General features: G+C 47.8%; 6 protein-coding genes across 6 annotated transcripts; 3 read left to right on the top strand and 3 right to left on the bottom strand.

The window, feature by feature from the left end:
- Nucleotides 1–857: 857 nt before the first annotated feature.
- LAJ45_11025 (uncharacterized protein) lies at nucleotides 858–1,431 on the top strand (the record flags this gene model as incomplete). The annotated part of the gene is made up of 3 exons (XM_046120538.1): nucleotides 858–905; nucleotides 1,044–1,177; nucleotides 1,245–1,431. 3 exons carry the CDS (start codon nucleotides 858–860, stop codon nucleotides 1,429–1,431), a joined length of 369 nt encoding a protein of 122 aa, XP_045966309.1.
- A 1,111-nt stretch (nucleotides 1,432–2,542) lies between these two features.
- Nucleotides 2,543–2,952, bottom strand: LAJ45_11024 (uncharacterized protein; the record flags this gene model as incomplete). Its single annotated transcript, XM_046120537.1, has 3 exons — nucleotides 2,543–2,564; nucleotides 2,638–2,682; nucleotides 2,786–2,952. The coding sequence occupies 3 exons, from the start codon at nucleotides 2,950–2,952 to the stop codon at nucleotides 2,543–2,545; spliced, it is 234 nt and encodes a 77-aa protein (XP_045966308.1).
- Nucleotides 2,953–3,706: 754 nt separating this feature from the next.
- On the top strand, nucleotides 3,707–3,919 carry LAJ45_11023 (uncharacterized protein; the record flags this gene model as incomplete). Its single annotated transcript, XM_046120536.1, has 1 exon — nucleotides 3,707–3,919. The coding sequence occupies one exon, from the start codon at nucleotides 3,707–3,709 to the stop codon at nucleotides 3,917–3,919; it is 213 nt and encodes a 70-aa protein (XP_045966307.1).
- A 384-nt stretch (nucleotides 3,920–4,303) lies between these two features.
- LAJ45_11022 (uncharacterized protein) lies at nucleotides 4,304–5,907 on the bottom strand (the record flags this gene model as incomplete). The annotated part of the gene is made up of 6 exons (XM_046120535.1): nucleotides 4,304–4,904; nucleotides 4,961–5,123; nucleotides 5,200–5,357; nucleotides 5,434–5,458; nucleotides 5,558–5,667; nucleotides 5,744–5,907. 6 exons carry the CDS (start codon nucleotides 5,905–5,907, stop codon nucleotides 4,304–4,306), a joined length of 1,221 nt encoding a protein of 406 aa, XP_045966306.1.
- A 43-nt stretch (nucleotides 5,908–5,950) lies between these two features.
- LAJ45_11021 (uncharacterized protein) lies at nucleotides 5,951–6,892 on the top strand (the record flags this gene model as incomplete). The annotated part of the gene is made up of 3 exons (XM_046120534.1): nucleotides 5,951–5,965; nucleotides 6,195–6,305; nucleotides 6,482–6,892. The coding sequence occupies 3 exons, from the start codon at nucleotides 5,951–5,953 to the stop codon at nucleotides 6,890–6,892; spliced, it is 537 nt and encodes a 178-aa protein (XP_045966305.1).
- Nucleotides 6,893–7,386: 494 nt separating this feature from the next.
- On the bottom strand, nucleotides 7,387–11,752 carry LAJ45_11020 (uncharacterized protein; the record flags this gene model as incomplete). The annotated part of the gene is made up of 17 exons (XM_046120533.1): nucleotides 7,387–7,659; nucleotides 7,726–7,881; nucleotides 7,939–8,030; nucleotides 8,084–8,390; nucleotides 8,471–8,656; nucleotides 8,718–9,159; nucleotides 9,217–9,362; nucleotides 9,440–9,512; nucleotides 9,584–9,724; nucleotides 9,827–10,103; nucleotides 10,201–10,268; nucleotides 10,367–10,564; nucleotides 10,655–10,718; nucleotides 10,797–11,049; nucleotides 11,103–11,198; nucleotides 11,281–11,398; nucleotides 11,478–11,752. 17 exons carry the CDS (start codon nucleotides 11,750–11,752, stop codon nucleotides 7,387–7,389), a joined length of 3,165 nt encoding a protein of 1,054 aa, XP_045966304.1.
- Between the last annotated feature and the right edge of the window lie 1,940 nt (nucleotides 11,753–13,692).

The following is a 13,692-nucleotide window of genomic DNA, read 5'->3' as shown; positions in this document are numbered from 1 at the left end:
ACAAGGCCCGGGGGGGGGGGGGTGGAATGGGTGAAATCCGTAAGCGGCAGCAGTTGTGATACCGGAGAGCGGATGACGGGGGGGAGGCCAAGGAGAATAAAATGGGAAATGGGGATGGGGCTACTGGTTGGGTGTGAGTGGTGGTTGGCCAGGCTGGGGTCGGGTTGGGTTGGATGGATGGATGGATGGATGGATGGATTGAATGAGCGGTGGGATGGGATTCAAGAGCTGTGATAGGCTGGGTGGGGTGTGGCTTCTTGACTGGAAACACTCTCCTCGAGGAATATATCTCTAGTGGTGTGAAGGAAAGAAGTAATTACATGTACATACAGATATACCGGAAGAGCGACACTCGACACACCCGGAAAAGTGGTGTTCCTGAATATTGCCGGGGCCGAGAGAGGAAGATCTGATCTAAAGGAGCGACTTTTGCAAGCTTCAAACGAGCGGTGTCTTGAAATATAAAAATACGAAGTGAAAAATAGAGTGGGTTGCCTCTTGTCCCGGTTGTTGGAAGGAGGGTTGGCTGGCTGAGCGAGTGTGATGCTTCCGCTTCTGCTGTTAGGTGCTGCTAGGTACTGCTGCTTGTTGCTTGGGACCAAGGGAGGAGGGTTGTGGCAGCTCCTGGGGGACCTTACAGGCTTGGGACTTGATTTCGCGGTCCTGATTCGGATCTGCAAGCAGCAGTTGCCAAGCGTGCTGACGTCCTCCTGTCCACAAGTGACCTGAACATTGTGCCACGCGTATAATTCTGCACGGCGTCCTTGGCGTGATAAGCGATGAAGCATTCGAGTCAGTCCTGGGCTTCATCCAGCAGCGACACATGCACTCAACCCATCAGGTCCCCTAAATTAATAATGTCACTATCACAACAACCATACACTCGCTTTGAGATTGAGCTTGAGGTCCTCCTCCTCCTCCTTTTCCTCCTACTCCTCCACCCTACTCGTATTCTCACTTTGTTTCATATGTAGCTAGCTAGCTGGCTGGCTGGCTGGCTAGTTAACATACCCGCGCGCAAATCAACTAACATCATCTTGCAGTTCGTTCAATGCTTGGCCAATCCCTTCTACCTGAACTTTCTCGCACATTCAAAGGTCCTCGACGATGAGCGCTTCGTAAACTACGTCGTCTATCTCGAGTACTGGCGCAAGCCCGAATATGCCAAGCTCCTGACGTCCGAATACTCCCCTCTTTTGCCGCGATCATTATCTGGTCGTCTAGCTGACACTTAGCTCCTCTAGCTACCCCGTGCACTCCCTCGCCGCTCTTACACTCCTTCAACAGCCACAGTTTCGTGCAGACATAATGAACCCGGGGGTCGCTCAGGAAATGCTCAACGACGTTGTCACTAGCATGAACCCCGAGACCGACCCCGGCCCATTGCCAACCAACGAGATCGTGGTCCAGCAGCAGCAGAATGGCAACTAGAACATTCCTTCTTTCCGCCTGACACAACTACATGAAATTATCACAAAAAAAAATGATGTGTCTAGCAGCGTAATTTATAATGCCTGGGAATATCCCGATTGACACTACTATGTTGCGATTGTGTTTGAGGCCTTTTTGCGATAGACATACCTAGCTACCTGTCGTCATTTGGACGGATATATTGATTGTTCATCAATGTTACTAGCGTGCGGTGCACGTGATCTCGTGGGACTTTCGTGTAGAGTGTCAAAAGTACCTTCCCGAGCGAGCTATCACGCCATGGGTCATAAGCTTCCACTCGAACTAAGGGGCTCGAGGGCCTGTGCATAGCAGCTGCGGTTCTTCAATGACACAGAAACATCGCCTCCCGAGCACCCCACATTTTAAAATGAAATGAAGAAACCCCCAAGATAGAATTTCGTGTTCGAGCTCGTAAGACTACAAGTAGCACGACGTCTGTTCGTCTCCTCATTTCAGCGGGATTTCACGATTTCACACAAGCCGAAGCCCCCGCAACCGGGCTTCGTGAGAAACACCACTCCGTTAAGGAAAGATCTCCATCCGCGCTCAGATGCATTGTGATAGTTCCAGAAGGACGTCCGCTAAAAATACCTCCTGCCTCATTTCTTCTCGATTCGATTGCTTTCTTTGCTCGATATCAGAGGAGTATCGTGTGGAAAGTCAAAACATGTACTCCTATTTCTTTAGTTACCACCGCAGAGTATGTTGTAGTAGTAGTAGTACTTGAGGCCAGCAAAAAACGAAATGATAATGGTTGACACCAATACACAATGAAATGATACTCATGAATGCCATGTGAATTTAAGATGGGCGTGACCCTTCCAATGCTCTCAACAGTTCAACAAAAACAAAAACAAATCAAGAAACCGCAATGTTCCGGAAGAAGCTCATTGAAAAGGTAGATAGATAACACATACGTAACGCGCACACAGGAACATATCATAAAAATAAAAGAAGTCAAAGCCAGCCCTGTTCGTAAAGTAGGCTGTAGTCTCGTATCCGTTCCCCTACTTAGCAGCAGGCTGCTCAGCAGTAGGAGTAGGCTGTACTTATCGCCTAGAGTACATACATGGTACTTTGAATTGCCATTCTATTTTGCACCACCACCACATCTGCAAATCTCAAACCAGATTAACGTCACACCCCAGGAGTTTAGTTGTTTAGAAAGAAGATGATGATACAGACCCTCCACCGCCTCCGCAACCTCCGCCGCAACCGCCTCCACACGCACTATTAAATTCTCCATGTCAGCTACTCTACTTCCAAGCTAACGCTGCAAAGAGGTTGTCGGTCGGTCGGTCGGTCGGTCAGTCAGTCAGTCAGTAACACATACCCTGCTTCCTTATCACACGCAACCTCCTTTGCATCCCAACCACCGTCAGAGTTGCAGCCACCCCAGCGGCTGGGGGCGTGCTTATGGCAGGCCGTGGTAGCAGCAGTGGTGGTGGAATTCTTCTTTGAGGGCTTCTCGGACTTGAGCTTTGTGAATATGGAGAGCATGTTTGCAGTCGGTGTATATTATAATGTAATAGTGTGGGGGATGTGGGATGGGGATGGGGAATGGAGGTGTAGAGTATATTCAGAGCTTCGTTCACTTTAAGTACTCGACTAGGTACCTGTACCTACACAGTCTACGTGGGGTATGAGCTCAAACTAGCTCATGTATGCATGCCTACATGTTTTATGGATGCGCGTATTGCCTGCCTTGCGACCAGCTGACCCCTGAGGGGAAGAGATCCATTGCTTGCAGACTTGCAGACTTGCAGACTTGCGGTGTCACTCACCCACTGCTCGTCTAACCCCCGCGCAGTCATGGACAAGCACTCAAACGAGATGTTCACGGTGAGAGACCTCAGAACTGTCTGACTGGCATACAGCACCTACAGCACCTGTGCAGTAGAGGATCGTGCTTATCATCGAGGTGCTCTTTCTGCACAACTTCACTTCACTTCTCCTGCAAGGGATGAAGCCAGCAGCCAGGAAAGTTCCGTGATGGGAGATAGGTTCTCTTACAGTTCAGAGACTCTGCACTTCCCCTTCCCAAGCCTCTCTCGCCTCCACTGCACGGCGTCTGACATCTGCCCGCTAACGCACCACGATCCCGCAAAGTGCACTGTTAATTGCAACTCCCCCAACCCACCCGCCAAGCCGCCTGCCTGCCAAGCTCTCGCTTCACCCGCAAGCAGCAGCAGCATCCCTTTCCCTTTCTCCCAGCCATCACCGACGACGACCGCAAAAGACCAGACAGACCCCAATGGCGTCCCCCCCACCACCACTCCCCATGAGCGAGCAGCAGCAGCAGAAGGAGGAGCACCAGCGCGCTATCGATCGTATCGAGAAGGAGCAGCGCGAGATCCAGGAGGACATCGGACGGAAGCGTGCAGAGAAGGCCACGCTGCAGGCGGTGCACGACAGTCTCCAGAAGAAGGAGAGCGAGAAGCAGCAGCGCCAGGGCGGAAAGAAGTGATTGATGGGCCCTGGCGGGGGCTGGAAGTGCGTTAGCATGTAGGTGCCATGCATGATTTATACTCTACCATATATACCCGGTGTTGGGATGTGGGGATGCTTATGCGGTTTGTAGTTATAGATAATGTTTGTTTCTTAATCGAATACCATTCATGCGTGGGCTTGTGTCCCTGGGCTTTGAGGAAATCATAGTATTATTGGCGTCTCATTCCGGGATATAATGCTTTAAAATTACCGTGCTTGGATATCTATGTATCTACCTGTGAATTGCCATCTTACAAGATGCAAAAATTATGTTTCTACGATCCCTCGATTGGACCCCCGCGCAAGAAACCGGTCGCCGATCATTGACCCTTACACAAATCATTGGCCTCCGACCCCAGTACTACTCCATCATCCCAAACTCCCCGCCGCCATTCCTCTCCCACCCGCCCAGCACCTCCCTCGTCTCCTCCTTGGCCCTCCTCCTCTCCACCATCCACTCCCCGCTCTTCACCCCCTCATACGTCTCCTTCCCCACCGCCCCCACCAGCGCCCTCTCCCCCAGCACCCCCGCAACAACACTAACCGCCTTCCAAACCCTCGCCTTACAAACCCTACTCGCCCCCGCCACCCCCGCCCACTGCTTCCTTCCTTGCAACACACCCCCTATCAGCGTCTCACCACCCACCCCCCGCACCCACACCGCCGTCACATTACTCCCGATAGCCTTCCCGGGCGTCGCCCGCTCCGCCTCCCTCTTTGAGCACGCAAACACTACCCCCGTCGTTCGCACCGCAAACGGGCAGAACGCATACCCGCCGCGCCACCTCCTGCCCACCAGCGGCCCCATGCGGCCGGTAGCGCTAAACGCGCGCTGGACAGCGGTTGCGGAGTATTCGGATGCGGGCAGGACGACGATAGAGGCGTAGGCGTGGCGCGGGGTGATAAGGAGGGCGGCGGGAGTAAGAAGGAGAGAGGTGCATTGGCGCAGGGAGAGCTTGTCGCTGCAGGATTTGGAGAGTGTGGGTGGTGAGTCGGCGCGGCCGGGCTTGGTGCGGACGGTGCCGAGGGAGGAGAAGTAGCCGCGGCCGCGGAGGAGGGTGGTGGTTGGTGTGGGGGAGGTGGGGTGGTGGGGGTGGTGGGGGTGGAGGTGCTTGTAGGGAGGGCCCAGGGAGTGGCGTCGGACTGGGCGGACATGGTTAGTTCCATGCTGCCGTCGCCGCCTGTGTTGCGTGAGATTTTGTACTACGAGCTTATCTTAAAAGGAGAGGGGTAATGATCGGGACGGGGGTTATTTACATGGTGCTTCGGACGAGTAGAAATGGACCTTCACATCAGAGCGGATCGTGAAGGGCTGCGGTGAGTCTTCGGTGATATCTTCAGCACTGCGCCGATGTACGAATTGGGAGATGTAGGTACTGTCGCTGGCGAGCTTGAAGCATTCTTCGATTATGAAACTATTCGTAGATAGTTATCTAGAGTTTAGTATATAGCGTAGTTATTATTATAATATAAAGACCGGTTGGGACTCACCAATTAAACGCTCTAATCGCAATAACTATACACCGCAGCACCCTCCATCAGTCTCTAGTCTCCAGTCTCCAAACCCCCCCCCCCCCCCCCCACCACCACCACCACCACCACCACCACAATGCACAAAGCACAAAGCACAGAGCGCATGAGAACTCAACTTCAGCATGGCAGTCATGCAACACCAATCCCTTCGCCAGCGGGATCTTGGAGTGCGGAAGACACTTCATCCCGGTCCTTCACAATCCCATCCTTATTAAAATCTAGATCCACCCATGATACATCCATACATCTAGGATCAGCCAGCACTCACCCCAGCGCAGCACACACAACCTCGCCCTCCCCCGTCTCCAGCACCACGCCCGACAGCGGGACCCATTCCGTAGCGTCGGGGCGGGGCTTGGGCTTGCTCTTTGCCGGGAGCGCATTGTAGGCGCTGATTACGGCGCGGGCGATTGTGTCTTCGAGCTCGCCCATGGTTGCAATTAATTAATTGGCGAGGGATTTGGCACTGGTTGCAATGATAATTTTGTCGGTATGATTAGTACCGCCGCGCTCTACCGGTGTTACAGGTTGTAAGTAGTTGGTAGAGTACAGTAGTCTGCATTTATCCTAACCCTGCCGGTGTTGGAGGGGCTTGATTAAGGGCCTTTCGGGGTGAATTAGTCATTGACATCGAGGAACTAGCCCGAGGTGCCGACGTCCAAGACTTTGGGATGGATTTAATAGCAGATGGATGGGATGGATGGGATGGATCCTGACAGCTGAGACAATTCAATTGCATATCTCATCTCTCATCTCTCATCTCTATAGCGACTGTCGGATTTGTCGAGGTTGATCAGCATCTGCTTTGCTTTACTAAACTCCCTTACAAGGTGAGTTAATATTTGCTATTATTTGCTACTATTGCTATTGGCAAGGTTGCGGTGATATCGATATCTCGGCCCAACCAGGCCCTCCCCCGCAATTTACCCCCGGCCCGTGCCCACAACACTTCCATCCACTCCTCCATCCCTCCACCTGCTAATAGTATCATTACCTCAACCCATAGTATCTCCCCAGCGCAACACCCAAAATGCCCACCTTCCAACTCACCACCACCCTTCCCTTCACCGCCTCCCAGAAGGCCACCCTCGCCGAAAACATCACAAACATCCACTGCACGCTCACCGGCGCCGACCGCGTCGCCGTGCAGGTAATCTTCCGGCACCTGGCCCCCGAGGATCACTACCACGGGGGCCTACCCACGGCTGCCGCCGTCGGAACCCTCATCTGGGTGCACACCATCTGCAAGAGCGGCCGCACGCAGGAGGCCAAGGACAGAATCATGAAGGATGTGCTGGAGATGATTGCCAAGGAGGCCGGTGTGGAGAAGCGCCAGATCCTATTCTATATGCAGGAGATTGATATTGAGAATACGTTGCAGTTCTTTGACGAGCTGAGTTTGGCGAGGAGGGAGTAGGAGGGGTGCGTGTATATATATGTGTGTGGATGGATGGATGTGGGGAGAGGTGCTTGGATGGCGGGATACCCGGGTGAGGGAGAAGGAATACCTTGTTGAATCACTATGGTGGCTAGTATAGAACAATTATTTGCCTGTGTGTGCACTCTTCTTCTTCCCTTTCGTTTTCTGAGGCACAAACCTTCCCAATGATGAACGAGTGATATTACGTGATTCAAATTCTAGTGCAGTTTATAACAAAAGCAAGGGTGTCGAACACTCTGGCGGGAAGTCATCAGGGGGGTAAACCGCCTTAATCTCTATGTATATTGATATCTTCTATCGTACCTGAATGTACGTCCACATTACATTATGATTAGATTACACGAATAATCGACATAAGTCTAGAATAAATACAAAATTGACTATAAATTAAGGGGAGGGTGAAACAAAACATATAAACATCCCATTCATTAATCTAATACAATACCCTCCCAGCCTATGAGTTTCCCAATTCAAAATGCTATATTAGCAACTTCTATAATGGCCTTGTCCTTGGTCCCTTCTGGTACGGGGATAGTAATTATCGTTGCCGCTAGTCTGTAGTCCGTTCTATACTGGCCAATATAGCCACCCTTTTGGTCCTTGATGCTCACCGAGTAGTGTTTGAGATCAGTGCCTTGGTCATGCCAGATGACAATAGTATACGTGTCCCCCACGTCTGGCCTTGCGTCATATTGGTCATGCTTATTGTGGATGGTGACCGTACGGGATGAACCATTTGTAATCTGTAGATCATAAAGTATGAGAATCTTATAGAAAGGTAATATGGATGCGTGTCGGGAAAGAATTACCTGCTTAATACTGACTTCTCGATATTCGTCATTTGCCGTTATATCACAATCGCCTTCGTCAAAATCATCTTCAACCATGACGGGTGACGCATATTGCGGTAAGATACTAGGCGCACTGCTCCGGCTCACCCCATCGTCAAGATACATCTCATAGGTCTAAAATATGGGTTTAGTTACATGTAGGCATACATCAAGTTAGGGTAAGGAACCTACATTATCTCTTCCGGGATAGACATGAATTGTTATAGGGTTTATCTTGCCATCACCAATATACTGACGAGGCTCAACTTGAGGAATAATACCACCTGAATACACGTTAACGGCTCGTCTTATTAATCAGGGAGATAACCTTGATTACCTTCTCTAATGAAAATCGGTGTGATGTAAGGGATATGAGATATTTCGCTCGAGATATGTGCATCAAAATCCAACATGGTGCCTCCTTCGATAGCTGGTTCCAATGCAACTCCCAGGCTTCCATCGATCCTTAGGTTGAATGTGTACCATTTATTCGGTGCCGGGAGGTACACGACTGTGTGCCCATGATTTAACGTATGACTGTCCATGATTGGCGCAATAAGCAGATCCCGACGAACAAGATACTGGCTGTCCAGGAAATCTTGGCACTCGTTGTAAAATGATGCATCAAGTGTATCGGTCATCAACTACATTCGCAAGTTTTGGTCAGCTTGACTGTTCCCACGCATGGTCAATTCAAACCTATCCATCTGGGGTATTATATTACCATAGACCTCGCAATTGGCAGACCATTGATCTGATTTTCGAACATCGCATCGTAAAGAAGTTGAATGAGACTATACCTAAGTTTCACATAGTATCTGCAAACAACCTCTACGGAGCGGTAGAGCCACCCTTGTTCTCTCTCAAGCTCAGGATGCTTATTTATGAAATCCGTATACGCATAAGGTTCCTAATCATGCCACACCCGTTAATACTGCTTATCTCAAACGAAAAGCCAATGATACACATGCCTGAAATAACTTTCCACCATTCTTTTTTACGTAGTGGTTCCTAAACCATGGCAGTAAAAATGCGCCAGAGTACCAACGGATGAGTAGATCCGGGTCACAAAACTTCTCATTCCCATTAGGCATGAAACCGCCGATATCGGAGCCAACAATGCTGACTCCACTGAGTCCAAGAGATAGTACTTGTGAAATTGAAATTTTCCAAAAGTCCCATGTGCTTCCATTGTCTCCCGTCCACAGCCCAGAGTAACGATGCATGCCAGCAAAACTTCCACGGCCAATGATAAAATTTCGTTTATTCCGACGTGAAGGAAGATTGTTAAGACCCTGAAATGTCGCTTTGTGAAGATTATAAGAATAAAGAGCCCAGATCTCGATTGCCGGTTGTTTTTTCAATTTGGTCGCACATATTGCGTCCGATGTTAGGTTTAAACGTGAAGGAAAGCTAAGAATAGGTCATGAGTTTTGGGGCCCAGAAAACTATAATGATTTCACCACATACCCTTTCATATCACCATACGCTGTAGCAATAGAGGGAGTTGTCATATCTTGCCAGACGAATTCAAGACCCTGGTCAAAGAGATATGCGTACTGCTCTCCCCACCACTTACGAACAACAGGATCGTTGAGGTCCGGATAGTAGCCTGCCTATAGTGCGTCATTTTGTCAACAGCTGTATCCTAACCTAGAACCTTACAACTATTTCAATGAGGTTGATAACTTACAGCACCAAGGTCACCCCCGTAACTCACTCCTCCATGATAAGGATTCTTACTATTCCAGGTTTGCTCAAAGTTGCTGTAAAAAGGTTAGTATAATATGCCACAACTATTTTTAGATCTATTTATATGGAGTGGGTTGAAACATACTAGTCATCTCCAAAGCCAGGACGCTGGTGGACATCCTTAGGGTCAATGGTAACCTTCGATCCCCCCGAGTAACAAACATATTTAACATCGGATGCTTTCCCACTCGTGCCTTGAGTATATCTATCATCCGTTACGAAGTAGCTATTACGAGGGGAAAATATTGTTAGCCCCATAAACATCTTATATGTTGGCTAGAGCAAAGATCGAGGGGTTACAAAGTACTAGTCAGGAACCAACACTTACTTCTTTGCCAATCCCTCCTTCAGGGTAGGGTAGTCATTATTGTCGGGTCCACCATTCAGACTGATTATAGGTGTGATGTTAGTACAGCATTTGAAACCACGGTGTCTTAATCCTTCAAACATTTCCTTTGGGTTAGGAAACGCTACTGGATCAATAGTAAACGTTCTGTATTGATTTTGAAAGTCGACGTCAATGTGTATCCCATCTAAAGGAATTTCGTGTGCACGATAGCTTTGAGCGGCCTGTTCAATATCGTGTTGGTTCATGTAGCCATAACCTTACGTAAATTCAGATATTAGCCAATAGATATAAATATTACTGTGAAACCAGGACCAGTGTACTTCGACACGTCCTAGTTCGCAGGATAAACTCACAGCCTTGGTGATGTCCTAAAACATACTTGGGCTTAAGCCTCGGCCTTCCAAGGATGCTGGTATAAAGCCTAAGTACATGTTAGCTCAGCGCCTAATATATCTATACCAACAGATGATATATCGATAGTACGCAATAAAATATATCTAAAACCAGATGACCACATACTTTACAACCTCTGGAATATCCTTGGCACTCATCAAATAGACATCCATCCCACCGAACCTTGTTGCAAGTTTTATACGACCTGCATTGGTTTTTGCAAAGTCAATGCAAACTTGAGAGTAATTATCGATGAATGTCGCCGTGACATTCTGATAGGACGGATTCGAATTTACATCCAAGAAATACGGATCTGAATGGTATCTAATCCCCAACCAAAATTATTGTCAGCCCTATATATGGCCGTAATAGGCAGGCATAGGTTATATCCCTAAATGATAAGTGAGTGCTTACAATGGCTCACGGTTATCAAGAGCGCCTACGTTATATGTCTGGTTATAGAGCATATTGTCGAAGTCTACAGCGTAATTGGATTAGTAAAATGGAACGGGACAGAATAAAGGCCTAGGATGAGAAGAGATCCCATAAGACTGACTGTAATAATTCATGAAAGAGGGTTTCTTCAAAAAGTTCTTTCCTCCCTGTTCCCCAAAGCCTAGAAATTCGCCGGGCCCAGCCTTCACTACGTCCAAGACTATATTTTTGACCAAAGGTTCTTCAAATTTCCAACGGAAAGTTTTCTCTGAGGTCTGCCAAACAACCTTTTCTGCTTCGCGAACTACCGAGAGAGTAGGGTGGCTTGCAGGGATTGGGTAGATATCTGGAGCAGCATGCAATCTACGAACAACCTACTAAATTCAGCAACGATAGAGGTACTATGAATGCATCTATTATAACGCACCTGGATGCGGAAAGGGTGTTTGTACAAATATATCATGGTGATCACCTTCCCATTTCTACTAGCCATGAGGTCCTCTGGCGAGTTATACCTAACGGACTATCAACAGGGACGCGATATAGAAATCAGCGGAAGTATTATAAAAATCAAAATTAAAAATCAAAACCAAGCTATTATTTACCGAGAAGATGTAATGTTTTCCATCGCCGGACATGCTAAGAGTGGTATTCCAGTAGCAGCTTTCTTCGAGATCAAGCTGGTGAGTAAGCCGAGACATATAATCCTGGACGATAGTCCTACTGTACGTATTTTGGCGATCAAAGTCAGCAAAACTAGGACTTTGTATGCATATTCAACAGACAAAGTTGAGCAACTTACGTATTTTCGTCTCTATACCCATTTAGATTTTTGACTGTGGGGTCATATCTAACTCTCCAGAGTGTAGGTCTGATGAATTGAATAACACAAATAGTTCTGTCGTCAAAAAGGAGAGCGATTCCACGTTCCAGGATAATAGGATCGGTGGGCCTTCGAGGATTTGATGAAATTTGAACTTTTTTTATCTTTGTAGGTCCGGTGAATCGCTGTGCTGACGCAAAGAAGTCCTCTGCGCGAATGAAATTGAGAGGATCATCCAAGCCTGAGACCGACATCTCCTAATATATGCACTCTATATCGATCTACTGAGAACTCCTCAAATGGTGGACTGAAAAACTTGATGCAAGTATATTGAAACTGGATGTACAGTGCTTTCAAGCAGACTCGCCGAGAATTTATAGAAAAGGGGACTGCGATTATCACTAAGGTGCCCAAGCTTAAGGGCAGGCGGATCGGAGCCCAAGGATTTGGATTTGTACGAAGTTATCAAAGATAATTCCACCAGTAGCCTCGTGTACCTGGTACAAGGATGTTTGAGCGCGTCTCCCCACACACGTGTCACATAAGGAAGCTAAACAGATCCAAAGGAAATTCTTTCATGCGAAGGCATTCGATTTGAAAGATTTAAATGGTCTAGAAGAAGCTGCCAATTCCGTGTCTGTGCCCAATCGGCTATTACGCACACTTGCTCGGTCCTGTTCAAGTTGCAAGACCTACATTCGATGCTAGACATGGCGACAAGGCTGTCTTAGTTCCTCTCCTTTCGCTTTGCAGCGTTGCCTGGATTGGATTAGACGTCAAGACTCTTGGGCTCAGACTGCCAGAAGGAGGCCCCTCACTGCTTTTATTAGCGAAACTGATTGTTTTGACCTGGATTGTGCATGCACATGCACACAGGCAGTTGGTACTCGACCAGCCGACGATACTCTAGAGCGTCGTAGCCTCGCTCATCTACATGTTACCCGAGCTAGGAAAGATTATGAGTGGAGTACCTAGGGCTACAGAAACATTGAGGGAACAACTCCTATCAAATAGTACTCTATCCCTGAGTATAGCCTCGTGTGATAGGGGTAGTAGAATTCGGTCACTGGAGAGTCGAGTGCTTTACATTAGGTAGACACTCATGACAGTGAACCATGAGCACCTCTTATGTGGCATGTGACATATACATGTATGTTTGTACATATCTACATATTGTACCTATATGTACTTGCAGATGCGCTATTCTCGTTTTTCAAAATGCTAGCCTACAATACGTCTACGACCTACGCACATGTATGTAATTATCGTATTCAAAACAGGTGACTCTGAATTACTGCTTGCCAAGGCGGCTGATTCGACCGGTATTTAAGCTTAAAAGTGATCTCGTGCGAATACAGATTTCTTCCGAGAGCCTTCTAGATACTTTCAAGATCCAGAAGCGTTGTACTGCACGTTTTTGTGTGACTTCCCGAGCCCCTTAGATGATGTGGCAACGAGATTTGGTGGCTTGGTCAATGCCTTCTATGGTGATACCGAATCGAGTGATATCTTGTGATTTGAATTATTAAAATTGCGGGTTGCACATGGTGCTAGGTATGGTGCGCCCACTCCTAAAGGTGACAAAAATCGGGCGAAAAGTCAAAGGCTTATAACTTTGCCAAAAAAGAGATTTAAAAAAATCGGTAAATAAAAAGTGTAGTACTAGTGATGAACTTTAGCTTTTATTTCCAGATTTTTGATATCTACTTTAGTTAAAAAGTTACAAGAGTTTGAAGTTGCGGATTTTTGTATGTAAAAGGCGCCAAGACTGAGCAAAGTGGGACAGTATTATACCCATTTATACCTCCTCAAAAGTGAATTGCGGCAGGAATGCAGCAAAGTGGCTAGGAATAGGCCCTCTCATTGGCCTTGGAGTTCATCTTGCAGCCACGATTGTTCCACTTCCAGATACCGCCGTGTCACCTTCAAGAGTGTGCGCACCATACATGTACAGAAGGTACCTTTTATACTAGTAATTATAAATATATTACCAACCGGCTATGATCATAATAAACCAATATAAAACGAGTCAACCGCATGCGCAGTACCCTGGAGATTCGGTACGATTGCTAGTTTATAAACCTAGTGGTACTTTACAATTAATTAGTACACCGGCCACGGTGTTGTTGGCGACGCCAGATCACGAGAAGTCATTCAGTTAAGGCCTACTAGTTGAACTGAATATATCCGCTAA

This window comes from Morchella importuna, assembly GCF_003444635.1.
Source record: "Morchella importuna strain M04M26 chromosome Unknown Morimp01GS054, whole genome shotgun sequence".
Taxonomy (NCBI): domain Eukaryota; kingdom Fungi; phylum Ascomycota; class Pezizomycetes; order Pezizales; family Morchellaceae; genus Morchella; species Morchella importuna.
This window is presented reverse-complemented; position numbering and strand designations above follow the sequence as displayed.